General features: G+C 48.7%; 1 protein-coding gene across 1 annotated transcript in view; it reads left to right on the plus strand.

Moving 5' to 3' along the window:
- Positions 1-20,086, plus strand: part of LOC147103445 (synapse-associated protein 1-like) — a 39,359-nt gene that overhangs the window by 754 nt on the left and 18,519 nt on the right. Inside the window, exons 2-4 of the mRNA XM_085963030.1 lie at positions 4,769-4,887; positions 12,330-12,396; positions 15,162-15,235. Coding sequence (XP_085819156.1) covers positions 4,769-4,887; positions 12,330-12,396; positions 15,162-15,235 — 260 coding nt within the window. The remainder of the gene's footprint in view (positions 1-4,768; positions 4,888-12,329; positions 12,397-15,161; positions 15,236-20,086) is intronic.

The following is a 20,086-nucleotide window of genomic DNA, read 5'->3' on the forward strand; positions in this document are numbered from 1 at the left end:
ACATCCGTGGAGAGAAATTTGAGTTGACGTTTCGGGTCGAACCCTTCTTCAAAACTGGAAAGAAAAGAAACTGGATCGAAGGCAGTACTAAGGGAGTGCTGCACTGTCGGAGGAGCAGTACTGAGGGAGCGCCGCACTGTCGGAGGGGCAGTACTGAGGGAGCGCTGCACTGTCGGAGTGGGCACTGCCACTCCGACAGTGCAGCGCTCCCTCAGTACTGCCCCTCTGACAGTGCGGCGCTCCCTCAGTACTGCTCCTCCGACAGTGCAGCACTCCCTTAGTACTGCCCCTCCAACAGTGCGGCGCTCCCTCAGTGCTGCCCCTCCGACAGTACGGCGTTCCTCAGTGCTGCCCTGGAGTGTCAGCCTAGATTTTGTGCTCAAGTCTCCGGAGTGGGACTTGAACCCACACCCTTCTGAATCGAGAGATGAGGGTGCTACCCACTGAGCCACAGTGCTAAGTTCAGAGGGGTGAAAGTGGACTGCATGGTGGCATCACAGGAGCGTACTTTAACTCTGAGCCTGTCTAGTCTTTTGTTGTCCAGCTCAGTTTGCCGGACCTTGCTTGGTCCACTCTTGCCTATCCAATCCTAGCCGGAGAATCGCCAGCAATCATGTCTCCTCTTCCATTGGGAAGCGCCTCACCGTCCCCCGAGGATCTTGGGTGGGGTGGGGCCGTCCTGATCGCATCTCCATGTTACCCCTCGGTTATCCAAAGACGTGACGTAGGGTTCCACTTGTATGCCGAGGGCACCCAGTTCTTCTTCTCCGCTGCCTCTGTGTTGTCAGCCTGCTTGTCCGACATCCAGCCCTGGATAACCTGCAATTTCCTCCAATTAAATATTGGGAATACCAAAGCCGTTATCTTCGGAATCCCCCTCCCCGGCCACTGTCTCAGAATTGAACTAGGCTATTGACAACTCGGTTAACTATTTGATGTCGAACTGAGCTTCCGACTCCATATTAAATAATATCTTGACTCGCACCCAGTCCCACTCGCTCATCACCCATGTGCTTACTGACCTAGATTAGCTCCCGGATCCCCAATGCCTTCAAGTTAAAATTCTCATCCTCGTGTTCAAATTCCTTCATAGCCTCGCCACCCCCATATCTCTGTAACCTGCACCAACCCTAAACCCTCCGATAATTCTGCATTCTTCCAACTTTGTCCTGTTAAGCATCCCCCATTCCATTCATCCCATCATTGGTGGCTGAGCCTTCAGCCTTCTAGACTCTATGGCCGCGATTTCCCCTACCTCGGCGGGTCTGGTGTGGCCGGGGTCGGTGGCGGGCTGCGACCCCGCTTCTGGCTCCTGCCCACTGTCCAAAGTAATCTTACGCTGATTGGGCTTCTTAAGCCCGCCCAGCACGTTTCCCGGCCCATTGAAGGAAGCGGGTCTGATAACTTCACTTGATGACGCATCATCAGCCAGTTTCCTTAAAGGGACCATGCGCAAATTGATTTTGACAGTTGTGCTGTCAGTGTTCTACAGCATTGAGGTGCTGCAAACACTGACGAGCACCGCACAGAAGTGCACGGCTACACCCAGGCTCTCCCATGACTTCCTCTATATGCTTATGGAGGGAGTCACAGCACGCAGGAAGGTTCTGTTCCCTTCCCATGGGCGGAAGAGACCTCCCCAGGAGACCAATGCAGCTTGATTGTACAGGAGGACACAAGCAGGGATGTCATTAGGAGGACCAGACTGCAGTGGCGCAAACCTTTCAATGATCTCAGTAGATCACAAAACATTATTGAAAAGCCACACTCAACCTCATCCTGCTGTGCTTCTCATCACATCCTCATCACTCTGCCTTCCCTACCCTACTCCTGCACACCCTTACTCACACCAACTTACCTTGCACCTCCACCCATCCCTCTCTATCTACATTATCACTTCCCCATCTCATTAGCCACCCCTCACACACACCCTCATCCTAGTCCAATCATACCAAGTAGGGATGGGCAATAAATGCCAGCGACGCCCCCATCCCATAAACAAATTTTTAAAAAAGCAGCACACAAGGGTAGGCATTTGGGTGTTTTAGCCAATGTTCATATGAAGTTTCTGTTAATGTGCTGTCATACATTGAAATCTTAATTTTCAACACTTTGCATTCTTGGACAGATTTGTGTGCACCTTTGGAAGTGTCTTAGTGAGTTGCAGTGAATGGTGAGGCATAGCAGTAACCCCTGCAATGGCGATGAGTGTGAAAGGAATGGCTTGGGCATTGTAGGGATGCTTATGGTGTTGGTGTGGGGTGGTGCCAACCTGGCGCATCATGTGGCAGCCAGGGTGTACATTGCCAAGTGAAGTAAATCTGGTCATGGTGAGGCCATCCCTGGCCTCCCAGGCAGCAATGTGGTCGGGTGCTGATGCCCTGTGTCCTGTGCAGCACCAGTTGATTGCGGAGAAGGTTGATGTTGTTGTTGGTGCTGCTGGTGTTGGGGCTGATCATAGTGGGATTCTGAGGATCAAGATGAGATAGTTTCAAGAGCACCGATGCTGATGGAATAGATGGCAGGTGAAGTTGAGATGGCAGAAGCGATCTGTCAGTGGTGAGAGAGGTTGTTCCAATGAGCTGACACTCCAAACACTTGCAAGCGGCATAAAGCTCAATCTGTCTTCCAATTGCAGTAAGCAACAGCTTCTGACCTTGGAAAGTGAACAGCTATGAAAAGGGAGCTTTTATGGAACATTTACCGCTGTCAAGTTAAGAAATCATTCCATGGTGACACAACTCCTGCCCTCCTTACCTGACGTGATCCCCGAGCAGCGGGGAAGCCGTGGGTGAACATTTAAAATCTAGAGGTGAGCTTAAAATTGTTTTTAAGTGCCTGTTAACAAGCTCTTAATCATCTAAATTGCCTCCCCCGCCGCTTGGTGTCGGGTCTGTTCAGCGCTGACAGACTCGACACCTGGGAAACTAGCGTGGCGGCGGTTTGACAGCGGATTCCCTACCAGCTGACAAAAAAAAAATTTCCCCACCGAACGCACCCGCTGACCCCCTGAAAAATTCCCCCCTATGCTCTGGATTCACAACCTAAACATCTCTGCCTCTCCACCTCCCTCTCATCCTTTAAGGCCCTTCTTAAAAGCTTCCTCTTTGATGGAGCTTTTAGTCACTCTTCCTAATGTCCCCTCTGGCTCAGCGTCTGTTTTTGTCTGTCTGTGATGGACCTTGGGATGTTTTCCAATGTTAAAGGTGTTCTATAAATGCAACTTTCCTCGTTAGTTTCCTCAGCACTGGATTCCCGTTGCAGTGGCTGCTGCTAACAAACATTCCATTATTTTTTTTATTCGTTTATGGGATGTGGGCGTCGCTGGCAAGGCTAGCATTTATTGCCCATCCCTAATTGCCCTTGAGAAGGTATATAAAGCAATGTCAATTGTATGACATACTGCAAATGTCACTCATTAAGAGTGACGGTCTGTCACTGCTTAGGGGTTAAAATGTGATCTGTTTCCTTAGCCATCACTTGTTAAGTGGGTTTGCAATCTGTGTCTGTCCTAATGTTTCCCCAGTGATGACGGCTTTGCCATTTGGAATGCTATTTAAGGAAAAGGCTGACGGCCGGTTCCAGAACTAGGAGGGTCACAGCCTCAGGATAAGGGGTCGGCCATTTAAGACTGAGGCGAGGAGGAATTTCTTCACTCAGAGGGTTGTGAATCTTTGGAATTCTTTGTCCCAAAGAGCTGTGGATGCTCAGTCGTTGAGTAGATTCAAGGCTGAGATAGATAGATTTTTGGACTACATGGGGATCGGGCGGGAAAGTGGAGTTGAGGTCGAAGATCAGCCATGATCTTATTGAATGGCGGAGCAGGCTCGAAGGGGTCCTATGGCCGACTCCTGCTCCTATTTCTTATGTTCTTGTGTTAACACGTAAAAGCCTACGATTGCAACTCATGTTACATGTATGTAACTGTCAGATGAGAAGATCAGAAACTGCTGGAAGCACTCCGCATCTGTGGTGAGAACAGGCAAGTTAACGTTTCAGGTATCAGCTGTGGTGCTGCATATGAGGAGTCGAGACTAAGTGTAGTCTTCAAATTTCGATGGTAAGGGATAATTGGAGCAGGGTGTGTAGATGTAATGTACTCTCCATTTAAAAGTCATAGATTCTGTCTTTATTTCTATATATTCCCATGATAAAATTCCTGGGCCCACATCATGCTGTAATTACATCCACCGGCCAGTAGTGCCGAACCTCCTCTGGAAGGAGACGCCATTATAGCATGCCAAGTTTACACAGCCCGTCTCAATTACAAGTGTACAACTCGGATTTATAATTGGGATAATTGACAGGAAATGTGCACAGATGTAAGACGTTTCATATTATAGATAAAACTAAATACGGTTAAGATATGATGAGTTTATTCAGACTCTCATGAGAAAGGGAGGGAGGAAAGGAAAGTCAAAAGAATGCTGTTACCCATTTGTGCAAAGCGTCTGGCTCAGTAATGTTGGCAATTGCGTAGAGGCAGAAATCCTGCGTGCACTCTTGGTTACTGTTTGTGGGAAGACGAAAGAAAACCTCGAGAAGATTGGACACTAACAAAATGAAACAAAACTTCAAGTATGAAATAGTATCGTCTCGATATGTTTCATGGCACATTGCAATTAGGAAATATTTTGACAAAACAATGCAAGCCGTTTATGTTTCAGAAACTTAAAGGTTTAATATTTTGCCTGCTAAACCTATAAGTAAAGGACATTTTAAAAATGAGTAAAACATAACTGTGTCTTTATATATTTTTTAATTACAGGTTACCTGCGTAATGTCGCGACATCTGCTACAAAGAAAGTATCGGACTCGATGCGAGAAACTGCCCAAACGATAAAGAAATCTGTAGAGGAACATAAAATAGACAATCTCCTTGATAAGGTTTGAGCAACTACAGTATTACAAGAAAATAACTGTTAGACCACACCCGGAGTACTGTGCACAGTTTTGGTCTCCTTATCTGAGGAAAGACATACTTGCCTGAGAGGCGGTGCAGCGAAGGTTCACCAGACTGATTCCTGGGATGAGAGGGCTGTCCTATGAGGAGAGATTGTGTAGAATGGGCCGATACTCTCTGGAGTTTAGAAGAATGAGAGGTGATCTCATTGAAACATACAAGTTGGATTTTCCACTGAGTGATAAAGACAGTGGCTTTGACGTTCGTCCTGGGCGGTATCGATTGGCCGTCCGTTATACGCAGTGCCTGGCGTTCAGTGCCACTGCAGTCTGTGGATCTGAATAGCAGGCGCTGCGTATAACGGGCGGCTGATCCGATCCGATACTGCCCGCTTTACGCCACCCCCAGAGACGGATTTCTCGGCCAGTGTGCTCGTTCCCCGTGCATGTTGCCTGGTGAGAAATGTTCATCTGGTAAAACCAGTTTGACAGTAGTGGTAATAGGATAGCCTTGATAATCTAGGGGGTTCATTTCTTTCACACACAATTGTTCACCTGTTCAAATAACAGCGACAGGAATTAAATGCAAATGCATTAACTAGTGCACTATAAATAGTGCTCCATCAGAGGAGATGGGATTATTGACTCTGTGATTTTCCTTTTTGCCCACAGTACCACACTCTCCACAGGAGTCATGGCCTGTGACATCTGGGCATGAACTGAATACTTGGAGACCAGTAGATCTCTCCTTGCCTTTTCTGTTGGTGCTGCTTTTTGACCTAACAATTGGCAAATTACAGCTAACACAACTGCAAAGAGTCAGGTTTGACTGCTGGCAGTAGAAGATACTTGTGGCCATTCATGTTTGGAGTAACAATAGTAGAGTTTTTACAAGCCACACACTACAAAATCAAGTCCTATAGATTTAGTTTTCAGGTTCTTTTGTGGACATTGCTGCTCAGCGCTGCATGATGTCTACGTCAGTTGTACAGTACTACAATTGTACAGGGCTTTGGTGAGACCGCACCTGGGGTACTGTGCACAGTTTTGGTCTCCTTATACATACTTGCCTTGGAGGCAGTGCAACGAAAGTTCACTAGATTGATTCCTGGGATGTGAGGGTTGTCCTATGAGGAGAGATTGTGTAGAATGGGCCTATACTCTCTGGAGTTTAGAAGAATGAGAGGTGATCTCATTGAAACATATAAGATTCTGAGGGGGATTGACAGGGTAGATGCTGAGAGGCTGTTTCCCCCTGGCTGGAGAGTCTAGAACCAGGGGTCACAGTCTCAGGATAAGGGGTCGGCCATTTAAGACTGAGATGAGGAGGAATTTCTTCACTCAGAGGGTTGTGAATCTTTGGAATTCTCTACCCCAGAGGGCTGTGGATGCTGAGTCAAGGCTGAGATCGATAGATTTTTGGGCTCTAGGGGAATCAAGGGATATGGGGACCGGGCGGGAAAGTGGGAGTTGCGGTTGAAGATCAGCCATGATCTTATTGAATGGCGGAGCAGGCTCGAGGGGCCGAATGGCCGACTCCTGCTCCAAATTCTTATGTTCTTGTGTTCTTATGTCAGTAACAAAGTTACTATGACAGAAAAATTGCAAAATGTGCGAACAACATTTGTGTAAGATTCACTCTGTAAACAGGGATGTTACAGTGAGATATTTCTACGGTACTGAACCCATAAGGACTGAGCTGTGTTTATTATCGTGCAGCAATGGCTCAGTTTGCCACAAACGAATCTAAATTTCCAGTGATAAACCTGTTTGTTTTAAATATCGTGTCGTAGCAGAAGAGCCGGGGCTCCGTGCTGCTGAATTTGCCTATTTATTTAGTAGGTGCTCCATACCAAAGTTGAATGGCTACATAACTGCAGTATTCAAGATGCTGATGTTCAAATGGGTTAACCAACTAGTCTTCACATATTATGCAAACAGTCCTTGGCTCGTTCATGGTGTAATGAGGATAGAGTATCTGGAAACAATGGGGGCAAAGACATCTAATTATAGGAAAGTTTACTGCTGTGCTGCTAGGCAACCTGTACCCACACTGCTGAATCTGCAGAGGGAGACTGTGCAGCAGAGGGTGTTCTTGTTATGGTTACCTCAGTCGCTTACACAGAATCTAAGGACTATTATAATTATTATAGCGTTGGGGAAAAATTGCTTTATTAATACCAGAATTATAAACCAAATGGGTAACTTCCAAATTTTTTTAATGGCCTAGTTATTGTTCCCACTTTTCTTCCCTGGTCTCTTGTATCACAGACACTCTGATGGTAGGAGGATGGATAAGTGACTGTGCCCAGAAACCCTCCTCCCCAATACAACACTGAATGAGCAGCTTCAAGGTGCATAATAGTAGCCTGTGGACAACTCTCCCAATCCCCTTCCTTCTTCTGGGGATGCACAAAGAAAGAAAGAAAGACTTGCATTTCTATAGCGCCTTTCACGACTACTGGATGTCCCAAAGCGCTTTACAGCCAATGAAGTGTAGCCACTGTTGTAATGTAGGAAACACGGCAGCCAATTTGCGCAAAGCAAGCTCCCACAAACAGCAATGTGATAGTGACCAGATAATCTGTTTTAGTGATGTTGATTGAGGGATAAATATTGGCCCCAGGACACCGGGGAGAACTCCCCTGCTCTTCTTTGAAATAGTGCCATGGGATCTTTTACACTCACCAGAGAGAGCAGACGGAGCCTCGGTTTAACGTCTCATCCGAAAGACAGCACCTCCGACAGTGCGGCGCTCCCTCAGCACTGCACTGGGAGTGTCAGCCTAGATTTTTGTGCTCAAGTCTCTGGAGTGGGACTTGAACCCACAACCTCCTGACTCAGAGGCGAGAGTGCTGCCCGCTGAGCCAAGCAGAGTAAGGCACTTGGCTCCTCTTGAGACCACCTCACAGCAACCCAGCTATGTTTTGAACACCAGCGCAACCACTGCCCGGGACAGTCCTTGGTACGAGCCAGCTTTTACGTCGGCAGCCCACTCCCCAGCTCTATTTAAAAAATTGCTCCCTAGCAGAGTGCATCTGACTCCCTCACCTTCCCCATGTTGCTCCCTGCAGCCTCCCCACATGGCAGTTCCAAATCTTTATCCAGAAAACCGCTGAAGAAGTAAAATGAAGAAAGTGGCAAGAAACAAGAGTAACAGGGAAAGTGAAAAAGAGGCAAACACGTGGGTAAAAGCGATGGAACTTTCTCTAGCCTACACTTGGTGTATTTCTATACGAGCACAGTGGAACTGAGGAACTCCGCAGTGTAGGGAATCCTACCCATGCCCCACTGTTGTGGCACTGAGCATTGAAATGCCAGAATATTGCAAGGAGAATACAGATATTTTGAAATCAAGCAATGGCATAAATGAAAGAACTTGCATTTATATACCGTGCTTTATGATGTTGTCAGGCCATTCCCAGTGAACTATTTTTGAAATGCAGTCAGTTATACAGGCAAATGTGGCAGCTAAATCGTGCACAACAAGGTCCCAGAAACAGCAAGTGAAGCGAATGATCAGTTGCACTTATTTTTGGTTGAGTGAGGAATGTTAACTAGGACACCAGGAGAATTTGCTCCTCTTCGAATGGTGCCACAGGACCGTTTACCTCTACCGGAACAGGTAAACAGTCTTCGCTTTAATGCCTCGCCCAAATGACAACACCTGCTCAGTGCTTCACTAAAGTGGCCATTCTGAGAAACAGCAGCCAATATTCACGCCGCTGGTATCGACCCACTATCCAGATGGACGGAATTGTGGGACGCACGGCAACATAAAGAACCGACACCTCATCACTGACCCAACAGCAGAGGTCCCTGGCTCCGACCTCCCTCGGAGACAAATCAAAGACAAGAAGCTCAACCCAATCCGCACAGGGCACGGACGATGCGGCCGGAGGATGAGGGTCGACCTGAAGTGCGACTGTGGCCATGAGTCCCAGACCATGGAACACATCACACCAACCTGCCCACTGAGATCTGTGGCGGGAGGCACCTCATTTCTCCACTTGGCATCTCAGGAGGCCATCGAACGGAGAGCCAAACCAGACATCCCATAATAAGCTTTCCCCGACATACCAAATGACAACTAAAGTGTTGGTCTGCTCCTGGAGTTGGATTTGAACCAACAGCCTTGCTGATTCAGAGCTGATAGCGCTGCTAATGGAGCCAAAGGCAATGCTGAGCCAAGTTGTTTGAAACTTTCACCTAGCTGCAAAGAAGCTTCCACATCTTTGAGCAACAGGTGTTCCAATTTTTTGTGAAGCAAAACAATACTAGAAGCAGAAAATGCTGGAAACACTCAGCAGGTCAGGCAGCATCGAGGAGAGAGAAACAGAATTAACGTTTCAGGTTGGGTCCCCGACTCGAAACGTTAATTCTGTTTCTCTCTCCTCGATGCTGCCTGACCTGCTGAGTGTTTCCAGCATTTTCTGTTGTTATTTCAGATTTCCAGCATTCGCAGTATTTTGCTATAATACCAGAAGCAGCTTAATTGTCCATATCGGGAGAGGAGACCAGCAAATGATCCTTTATTTTTGCTTTTAAGACAAAATTTTAGACGTAGCTAAAAACAAGAGGAGTGACAAGAGCAGCACATTGGTGTTTAAAGATTCAGTGCCTTCAAATTATTAGATCTGAGTTCTAGCATGTGTAATGACTTTATACGAGAGACCCCCCCGTTCGGGCAGAGTGTCAGGTGAGCCCATCACTCTGCCCATTTGATGTTCGCACAGGTATTTTCCAGTAGGAACAAAAACAGAAAATGCTGCTAACGCGCCGCAGGCCAGGCAGCATCTGTGGGGAGAACAGACGAGTTAACGTTTTAGGTGCGGCTCCTACTTCAGAAAGGTCTGCCCCCCAAAGCATTAACTTGTCTGGTCTCTCCACAGACACGCTGCTGTGTGTTGCTAGCAGAGCTTGCTGGAAAGCAATCACGAGGGGAACCCTAATCTGGTACTATTGTTCCCCTTCCCCATCAGGGGGACACTGAGGTTAACTGTAATGTCCTGACTGTTGCAGTGACTTAATTCCACTAAATTAACACACGCCAGAGATCGACCGTAGGATTTCCCGAGTCTGTGCGGTTTAGTGCTGCAACACTTAATGCATTTACTTACTGAGTAGCTATTAAGACGGATTTGTTCCAGTTTAATGATATGTCTCTTTGTAGTAAAATGTTAGGGTCGTTGGAAGCACATAATATTGGTGGCTGGATTTTATTGTGTAACTGAAATTTTTGATTATCCTGCTGCTCATGTAGTGCTAGCTTTGTCCCCAGATATCAGTGCGCATGTTATTCTAAACCCTGCACAAGCCCCCTACTGTGACAGTGCCTCTGCTACAGAAAGAATGATCTTCAACACCGTTATTTCACATGTACCTTGAGATAGGAACAGGAGCAGTCCACTTAGCCCCTCGAGCCTGGTCCGCCATTCAATGAGATCATGGCTGATCTGTGACCTAACTCCATATATTCCCTTGCCTTGTCCTTTGGTTAACAAAAATCTATCAATCTCCGATTTAAAATTAACAATTGACCCAGCATCAATTGCTGCTTGTGGAAGAGAGTTCCAAACTTCGACCACCCTTTGTGTGTAGAAGTGTTTCCTAATTTCACTGCTGGCTCTAATTTGTAGACGATGCCCCCTAGTTCTAGACTTTCCAACCAGCGGGAATAGCTTCTCTCTGTCTACCCTATCAGTTCCCCTTAATATCTTGAAAACTTGGAATATTTTGCAGTCTGTACACGCTTAAGGAGCAGATGACTGGGATCCAGGCTCTCCTTATCCGTTACTGTTTGTTTTATCCATTGAGCATTTCACGAGTTAGTGGATTCAGCCTTGTGTAAATATCAGACTCACTGCTCAGTGAAGCTCTTTAACCTTTGTTAATGTTGAACATGTTCTGTAAAAAGCATATATATTTTAAATAAGTTCATTTTTATTCGGAGTTTTCTTTAATTATTTCTGTTCATTATTGAACTAAATAAATAAAAAACATTCTTATTGATTCCTTAATTTTGAGATTAAGTAAGTATGGTTTAAAATTATGTTGTTGAAATGTATAAGATATTATAGGTAATTGGTTATGTATTCAGTTATTGGGAAATATGCTCTACGTTTTTTAAAGTTCCTGCTTTTTCTTCCCCCTCACCTCAGCTCCTGTTTGCTTCCTTTGCCCCTCTTCTGCTCAACGTGATGACTCGTGCTGAGGTACAGCTCCATGTACAGCAGCAACCCTCTGGTATCTTGGCCATGTAGTCAGCAGTATTGACGGGCTGTTCCTTCTATGGGGATATTGTAGCTGGGCCCAATCCTAGAACATAAGAACATAAGAAATAGGAGCAGGAGTAGGCCAATCGGCCCCTCGAGCCCGCTCCGCCATTCAATAAGATCATGGCTGATCTGATCCTAACCGCCAATCTACTATCACAGAACCATCTCCTGAATCTAACAGAATTAGACACACGAAATAGGAGCAGGATCAGGCTACACGGCCCCTGGGCCCGCTCCGCTGCCCACAGGGCCATGACCGATCCGAACCTAGACTCATGTCCAAATTCCTGCCCGCTTCCCATAATCCTATCCACATAAGCATTTTCTAGCAGGATTGCTGGATAGCAATTAGGAGCGAAACCCGGGGTCTGGTGCTTTGGTTTCCCTTCCCTCGACAGGGACACTGAGGTCTGCTGTGCTGCTGTCACTGTCCCCTTGACTGAGATTGGCTAACCAGCTCACTGTGAACGAGAGACTGAACCTGGGTCTGCCCTAGTCTGTGTGGCTGAGTACTGTATCACTCGGTGCTACTGAGCTATTGGGGTCGATTTTAACTGGGGGCACGTTGGGGGTGGGCCGGGGGTGCAAGTGGAGGGAAACCCTCACTGGGAGCGCAGCGTGAGTCGTGGGTCATTTTAACTCCCAGGCCTCATTTAAATAATCCAGGGCAGTCTGGATTGAATTCACCGTGGCATCTTCTGCACACTCCGCAACTCCCGGCATGGTTCGGCTGTCGGGGGTTCGCCTCGTGCGGGCTTCCCGAATGCAGAGCTTAAAATGCCATTGCAGTGCCGATGACTTAATCGGGCCGTGACTTTTAGATTAAAATCAGGTCCCCGCCTGCCTGCAGCGGGAACCGCGGTCGACTTCAAAACCGGGGAAGATAAAATGTTGCTGTGCGGGGATGGTATGGCCTGGGGCCAGCATGGGGATGTGGTGATTTTAACCCTTCCCAATGTTCCCACCAGGTGGGGGTGTTTAAAATCGACCCCATTGAAGGAGCTATAAATATAACAATGTTATCAGCCAATGCCTGTTTGTTTTTGTATTTTTATAGATGTGCATTAAGCTCATCAATGCATTTTCTATTGATAGAATAAAAGTTATTTTTTATCAGCTTAATACTTCTCATTTTATTGTCACTTCTAGACAATTATTGGAAATTTCAAAAAAGAACAAGAAAAATTTGTAAAGGAACAGAAATTGAAGAAATCAGGTACTGTATTGGTTCATTTCAACAAATGGCCCATGCATGTATATAAATATTGTTAAAATACTGACCTACAGGGCTACGGACCAAGAGCTGGGAAGTGGGATTCGGCTGGAGAGCTCTTTTTCAGCTGTCACGGACACGATGGGCCGAATGGCCTCCTTCTGTGCCGTAAATTTATATGATAATGACCCTCTTCCAATATTAGTTCTGCATTTATTGTACTTTCAAAATCAGTGAAGTGGTCCACAATCTCGTTTTAAGTTCATGTTAAGATTAGTGTCATCCACTCCAACCGTCCTAATCTTCATTTTCTTTCAAGAGACCTTTAGTCTCCATTTACCCAATTTCACATAAAAACTAACCATTCATAGGCTTCTACAGCTGGCATTACAAACTGTTAACTTGAACCTTAGAGATGGGTACTTCTTAGCACTGTATCTCATAGAGACTGTGAAGGTATTGCAGTACACATAAAGAAAGAACTTGGGATTTAGAGAGCGTTTTTACATCCTCAGAACGTACCAAAGTACTTAACAGCCAATGAAGTACTTTTGAAGTGTAGACTATTGTACTGTAGGCAAACTGAGATCTCTCCTGCTCTTCATCCATCTCCTGCCTTGGCCAAATGATCATGCTTCATTAATGGGGGCTGGCCATTGAATGTTGGTGGACAATTCAACAGTTCAACCAAACTCAGTGCCGATTCTCTCCTGGCTTTTATACATGCAGATTTCCAGCATGCGTTCCTGGAAAGCAATCCAAGCAGGAAACTTGACCCCCCCACCCCAGGGACATGAAATACAGTTGTCCTGTTCCTACCTCTCTCGCTCAATGTTGTCTTTAATGAGTCATCGAAGAGGGTGGAGCTGTGGGACGCTTCCTAAAGATGTGTCTTTTTTTTTACGATTTTGGGCCATAAATTAAATGTGAAATGGTCATTTTTAGGTGTGCTAGAAAGTGTTTGCATATTAGAAATTTAATTTGGTACAGTTGCTAAAATCAGGAGGCGCCACTGGATAGCAATCAGGAATGGCATTCCTGGCTGTTATTCCTCTGTAGCAAAGGAACACCAAGGCTAGTTGTAGCTTCTCAACTTGCTGCCCTTGTCACAATAGGCTAATTCAAAAGAAACAGGAAATTGAACCCACAACCTTCTGTCTATGTGGCCTAGTGTAGGAGTATCCAAACCGCAACCCAGAGTCCAATTCAGCCCTTGAATCCCAGATGACGTACTGCTATTTCGGTGTCTGTGGTAGCACTCTTGCCTCTGAGTCAGAAGATCATGGGTTCAAGCCTCACTCCAGAGACATGAACACACATTCTTTCAGTGCAGTCCTGAAGGAGTGCTGCGCTGTCAGAGATGGCGTCTTTTGGATGAGATGCTAAACCAAAGCCCTATCTGCCCACTCAGGTGGATGTAAAAGATCCTATTCAAAGAAGAGCAAGTGAGTTTTCCCAGTGTTGTGGCCAACATTTATCCCTTAACCAGTACCACTAAAAACAGACCGTTCATTTATCGCTGCTGCTTGTGGCACCTTGTTGTACACAAATTAGCTGCCACATTTGCCTATATTGCAATAGTGACTACACTTCAAAAACGTACGTCATTGGCTGTGAAATGATTTGGGACGTCCCGAGGACGTGAAAGGCACTATGTAAATACAACCCTTTCCTTTATCTGCACTTGTATTTCTTATTTGCTGGGTTTTTTTATTCGTTCATGGGATGTGGGCGTCGCTGGCAAGGCCGGCATTTATTGCCCATCCCTAGTTGCCCTTGAGAAGGTGGTGGTGAGCCGCCTTCTTGAACCGCTGCAGTCTGTGTGGTGAAGGTATTCTCACAGTGCTGTTAGGGAGGGAGTGCCAGGATTTTGACCCAGCGACGATGAAGGAATGGCGATATACTTCCAAGTCAGGATGGCTTGTCCTCTTTGAATTTTATGCATCTTGAGGCAATGAAAAGGCTTCTCTTACCATATTTGAAAATTATGGAAATGTGGATGTAAACCTTATACGTGCCCTCCTACCCGTCCCAAAAGAATTCATTGTACACAGCTATACAGCCTACAACTTGGAAAGGCTTGCATTTATAGGAAACGCGGCAGCCAACTTGCGCACAGCAAGCTCCCACAAACAGCATTGTGACGATGACCAGATAATCTTTTAGTGATGTTGATTGAGGGATAAATATTGGCCAGGAAACCAGGGATAACTCCCCTGCTCGTCTTCGAAGTAGTGCCATGGGCTCTTTTACGTCCACCTGAGAGCGCAGGCGGGGCTTCGGTTTAACTTTGCATCCGAAAGACGGCACCTCCGACAGTGCAGCACTCCCTCGGCACTGCACTGGAAGTGTCAGCCTAGATTTTTGTGCTTACGTGTCTGGAGTGGGACTGGAACCCACACCCTTCTGACTCCGAGGCGAGGGTGCTACCAACTGACTCACGGCTGACGCTTAGTACTACAACAGATGGTACCGTCATATACTGGGCCTCTGGGAGAGCCGCACCATATCATGGTGAATGTTAATACCAGTCTAGAAGAGACAACCCTATTTCCCAAGCTTTATTTCCAAATCCTGTCGATCAGTGTAGTTTCCCATTATTAAATACCCTCCAGATAATTACTGTAATAAAAATTAAGAGTTAAACGCCATTTTCCTAACTGCTTTCCACTCTTAACACTGCATCTCGCTCATTTAGTGGACTGATGAAAAACAGGCTAAAAAGTAAGAAAACTGCTTCTTAATTACCATATTGGTTTTATTTCCAGATACAGCACTTCCACCCTGGGCTGGATATAATGAGGAGGAGACTGTAAGACAGCAAATACTCTCTTTGTCTGCAGTAAGTTGCTTATTGAAGCTACTTTGATCCCTTTCCACCAAGTTAGCTCACTATTTATCTTCTCTCCTGTCCTAAATCCAGTGACTTGTGCAATTCCCTGCTTTGTGGTGGCAATCCAGTTCTTCACCCGGGGTGTATATTCTTCATCTGCGAGTCTAGACATTGAGTTATCACAGAAATCACAGAAACCACACAGTGCAGATAGAGGCCATTTCGGCCCATCGAGCCTGCACCGACACATATCCCACCCGATCCCCGTAACCCCTACACCAACACATATCCCACCCTATCCCCGTAACCCCACGTATTTAATCCCCCTAACACTAAGGGTCAATTTATCATAGCCAATCAACCTAACCCGCACATCTTTGGACTGTGGGAGGAAACCGGAGCACCCGGAGTAAACCCACGCAAACACGGGGAGAATGTGCAAACTCCACACAGTCCAAGGTTCCACATTCTACACTATGTAAACTTGAGCTCATCCAAAACTGTGCTGCCCGTGTCCTAACTCGCACCAAGCCCCGTTCACCCATCACCCCCTGTGCTCACTGCCCCGTGTCCTAACTCGCACCCAGTCCCGTTCACCCATCACCCCCTGTGCTCACTGCCCCGTGTCCTAACTCGCACCCAGTCCCGTTCACCCATCACCCCCTGTGCTCACTGCCCCGTGTCCTAACTCGCACCCAGTCCCGTTCACCCATCACCCCCTGTGCTCACTGCCCCGTGTCCTAACTCGCACCCAGTCCCGTTCACCCATCACCCCCTGTGCTCACTGCCCCGTGTCCTAACTCGCACCAAGCCCCGTTCACCCATCACCCCCTGTGCTCACTGCCCCGTGTCCTAACTCGCACCAAGCCCCGTTCACCCATCACCCCCTGTGCTCACTGCCCCGTGTCCTAACTCGCACCCAGTCCCGTTCACCCATCACCCGCTGTGCTCACTGCCCCGTGTCCTAACTCACACCCAGTCCCGTTCACCCATCGCCCCCTGTGCTCACTGCCCCGTGTCCCAACTCACACCCAGTCCCGTTCACCCATCACCCCCTGTGCTCACTGCCCCGTGTCCTAACTCACACCCAGTCCCGTTCATCCATCGCCCCCTGTGCTCACTGCCCCGTGTCCCAACTCACACCCAGTCCCGTTCACCCATCACCCCCTGTGCTCACTGTCCCGTGTCCTAACTCACACCCAGTCCCGTTCACCCATCACCCCCTGTGCTCGCTGCCCATGTCCTAACTCGCACCAAGTCCCGTTCACCCATCACCCCCTGTGCTCACTGCCCCGTGTCCTAACTCGCACCAAGCCCCGTTCACCCATCACCCCCTGTGCTCACTGCCCCGTGTCCTAACTCGCACCAAGTCCCGTTCACCCATCACCCGCTGTGCTCACTACCCCGAGTCCTAACTCGCACCAAGTCCCGTTCACCCATCACCCGCTGTGCTCACTACCCCGAGTCCTAACTCGCACCAAGTCCCGTTCACCCATCACCCCCTGTGCTCACTGCCCCGTGTCCTAACTCGCACCAAGCCCCGTTCACCCATCACCCCCTGTGCTCACTGCCCCGTGTCCTAACTCGCACCCAGTCCCGTTCACCCATCACCCCCTGTGCTCGCTGCCCATGTCCTAACTCGCACCAAGTCCCGTTCACCCATCACCCCCTGTGCTCACTGCCCCGTGTCCTAACTCACACCAAGTCCCGTTCACCCATCACCCCCTGTGCTCACTGCCCCGTGTCCTAACTCGCACCCAGTCCCGTTCACCCATCACCCCCTGTGCTCACTGCCCCGTGTCCTAACTCGCACCAAGTCCCGTTCACCCATCACCCCCTGTGCTCACTGTCCCGTGTCCTAACTCACACCAAGTCCCGTTCACCCATCACCCCCTGTGCTCACTGCCCCGTGTCCTAACTCGCACCAAGCCCCGTTCACCCATCACCCCCTGTGCTCACTGCCCCGTGTCCTAACTCGCACCCAGTCCCGTTCACCCATCACCCCTGTGCTCACTGCCCCGTGTCCTAACTCGCACCAAGTCCCGTTCACCCATCACCCGCTGTGCTCACTACCCCGAGTCCTAACTCGCACCAAGTCCCGTTCACCCATCACCCCCTGTGCTCACTGCCCCGTGTCCTAACTCGCACCCAGTCCCGTTCACCCATCACCCCCTGTGCTCGCTGCCCATGTCCTAACTCGCACCAAGTCCCGTTCACCCATCACCCCCTGTGCTCGCTGCCCATGTCCTAACTCGCACCAAGTCCCGTTCACCCATCACCCCCTGTGCTCACTGCCCCGTGTCCTAACTCGCACCAAGTCCCGTTCACCCATCACCCCCTGTGCTCACTGCCCTGTGTCCTAACTCACACCAAGTCCCGTTCACCCATCACCCCCTGTGCTCACTGCCCCGTGTCCTAACTCGCACCAAGCCCCGTTCACCCATCACCCCCTGTGCTCACTGCCCCGTGTCCTAACTCGCACCAAGTCCCGTTCACCCATCACCCCCTGTGCTCACTGCCCCGTGTCCTAACTCACACCAAGTCCCGTTCACCCATCACCCCCTGTGCTCGCTGCCCATGTCCTAACTCGCACCAAGTCCCGTTCACCCATCACCCCCTGTGCTCGCTGCCCATGTCCTAACTCGCACCAAGTCCCGTTCACCCATCACCCCCTGTGCTCGCTGCCCCGTGTCCTAACTCGCACCAAGTCCCGTTCACCCATCCCCCCTGTGCTCGCTGACCTACATTGGCTCCTGGTTAAGCAAGTTTTCAAATCCCTTCCTGTAATCTCCTCTAGCCCCAAAACTCCCTGAGATCTCTGCGCTCCTCCAATTCTGGCCTCTTGAACATCCCTGATTTTAATTGCTCAACCATTGGTGGCCGTGCCTTCTGTCACCTGGGCCCTAAGCTCTGGAATTCCCTCCCTAAACCTCTCCGCCTCTCTACCTCTCTTTCCTCCTTAGACGCTCCTTAAAACCTACCTCTTTGACCAAGTTTTTGGTCACCTGCCCTAATTTCTCCTTCTGTGGCTCGGTGTCAAATTTTTGTTTTAGAACACTCCCATGAAGCGCCTTCGGATGTTTTACTACGTTAAAGGCGCCGTATAAATGCAAGTTATTGTTGTTGTTATTAGTTAAGCTATTTGACCATGGAGCCTTGGAAAGGAAATCACACCAGGACCCAGTGCAGCCCTCGCCAGTGCCCACTTTTCAGCAGGAGTTGCTAGGTGGTGATGAGGCTAGGTGCTAGTTTGACTGGCTGGCGGGCGAGAAATGGAACCAAAAGAATGATAATGAACGGCAGGACCTCCACCTCCCCAGCCTTGCCGAATTCTTCGGCCGTTATCGGCCTCCTCCCGCACCCACCCCGCTTCCCCATAAATATTGCGGTCCATGAGTCCGCACTTTCAGGAAAGGAGACAATTGGAGAACAAAAAAAGGAGATACAAAATTCTAAGAGATGTGCTGAAGAACAGAATATTATGTAGCACAAATTAACTTAATAAATATGCACGTGAAGATTTGCATCCTCATTGCAAGCACTACAGCACACTCATAAGCAGAAAGAGCAGGCGAGCTGACACACACAAGAATACAACAGGAAAACTCAATTTGGCCCAACAAACCTGCCTCCTTTTTGTTGATCTCAACCAGACATTGCCACACTCTCAGCATATCCCTCTATTTCCAGAAAGACATCTTGTCTCTTGACCACATGTATATTACCTGCTTCAGTCACTTACACTGGTAATTCTTTTCATATATCTATTAAACATTACATGAAATAACTTTGCCTGAACTCACAATTCCAAAAATTCTAAAATTCGTGTGCGTGAATTCTGAAAACCTGAAGAATCCCTGCTATCCCAACCTAGCCTCATAATTTAGATTTTTAGTTGTCCTATACTACCCCATTTCAAAGGTTATAGGCCTAGAAATTCAGTTGGGCGCCGTTTGGGGCGCCAAGCTCGCCTGGGCGCCGGAATTACCGCTGCGTGCGGAGCCACCTGCGCCATCCCGATATTCAGTTTCAGCGCCCCAAACGGAAGCGGGCCGCTACTCGAGACTCCCCGCGCCCCGCTTGGGGTGCTCACACTGAATATCGCCGCGCTAAGGGCCGCAGCGCCACACTGCGGTACTGCAGGCCTTCCTCCCACTGTTAAGGGGGAGGTGCCTGCAACAGCGCGATCCCCGCTCGCGAGTGCCGGCAAATGAGCCCGGCACCAAGGAGAAGTGCCGGGCTCTCGGGAAACAGCCGGCAATGCCACGGGGGGTGGGGGGGGGGGGTTTAGGAGGCCGGGGACGGAGGTGCTGGCAGGCAGCCGCCCCGCACCTCCACCTTAACTTGCGCCACTACCGCCACAGGTAGGCCCTGTGAACCGGTCGCGATTTGCGACCGGCGTTAAAGAGGCGGGCGCGACCAAATATGGTGATCGGGGTGGGAGCGGGGCGCTGCGCACACCGATGACGTCATCGGTGGCGGCGCAGCGCTACAGGCTAACGCCGCCATTAGCGCCCCGCTAAATATCGCGGGAGGTGTGGCCAGTGGCGCTAAAGCCACTAAGTGCCCTCTTTGAGCGCTAACTGGTGGCGCAGCCCACTGAATTTCTAGGCCATAATGTCTTTGCTATAATGTGATGTTCAGTACTACATAGTGTATTACAAATGGTCATCTAACCAGTGCTTTATACAGTCACAATATCACCTCATGATTTGTAATCTAAGGTCTACCTGCCCAACCGCCTTAAGAACGGCAACTTAACCCAGCTGCAAGACCCCCCTCTCCCCCTCCAGCACCATGGTGGAGCACAAACCTCCGCACTGCAACCATCTGGGTGAAAGATCTGTGGAGCTATGGCAG

This window comes from Somniosus microcephalus, chromosome 20 (genome assembly GCF_052327205.1).
Source record: "Somniosus microcephalus isolate GS21.2 chromosome 20, FLI_Smic_1.0, whole genome shotgun sequence".
NCBI classification, from domain to species: domain Eukaryota; kingdom Metazoa; phylum Chordata; class Chondrichthyes; order Squaliformes; family Somniosidae; genus Somniosus; species Somniosus microcephalus.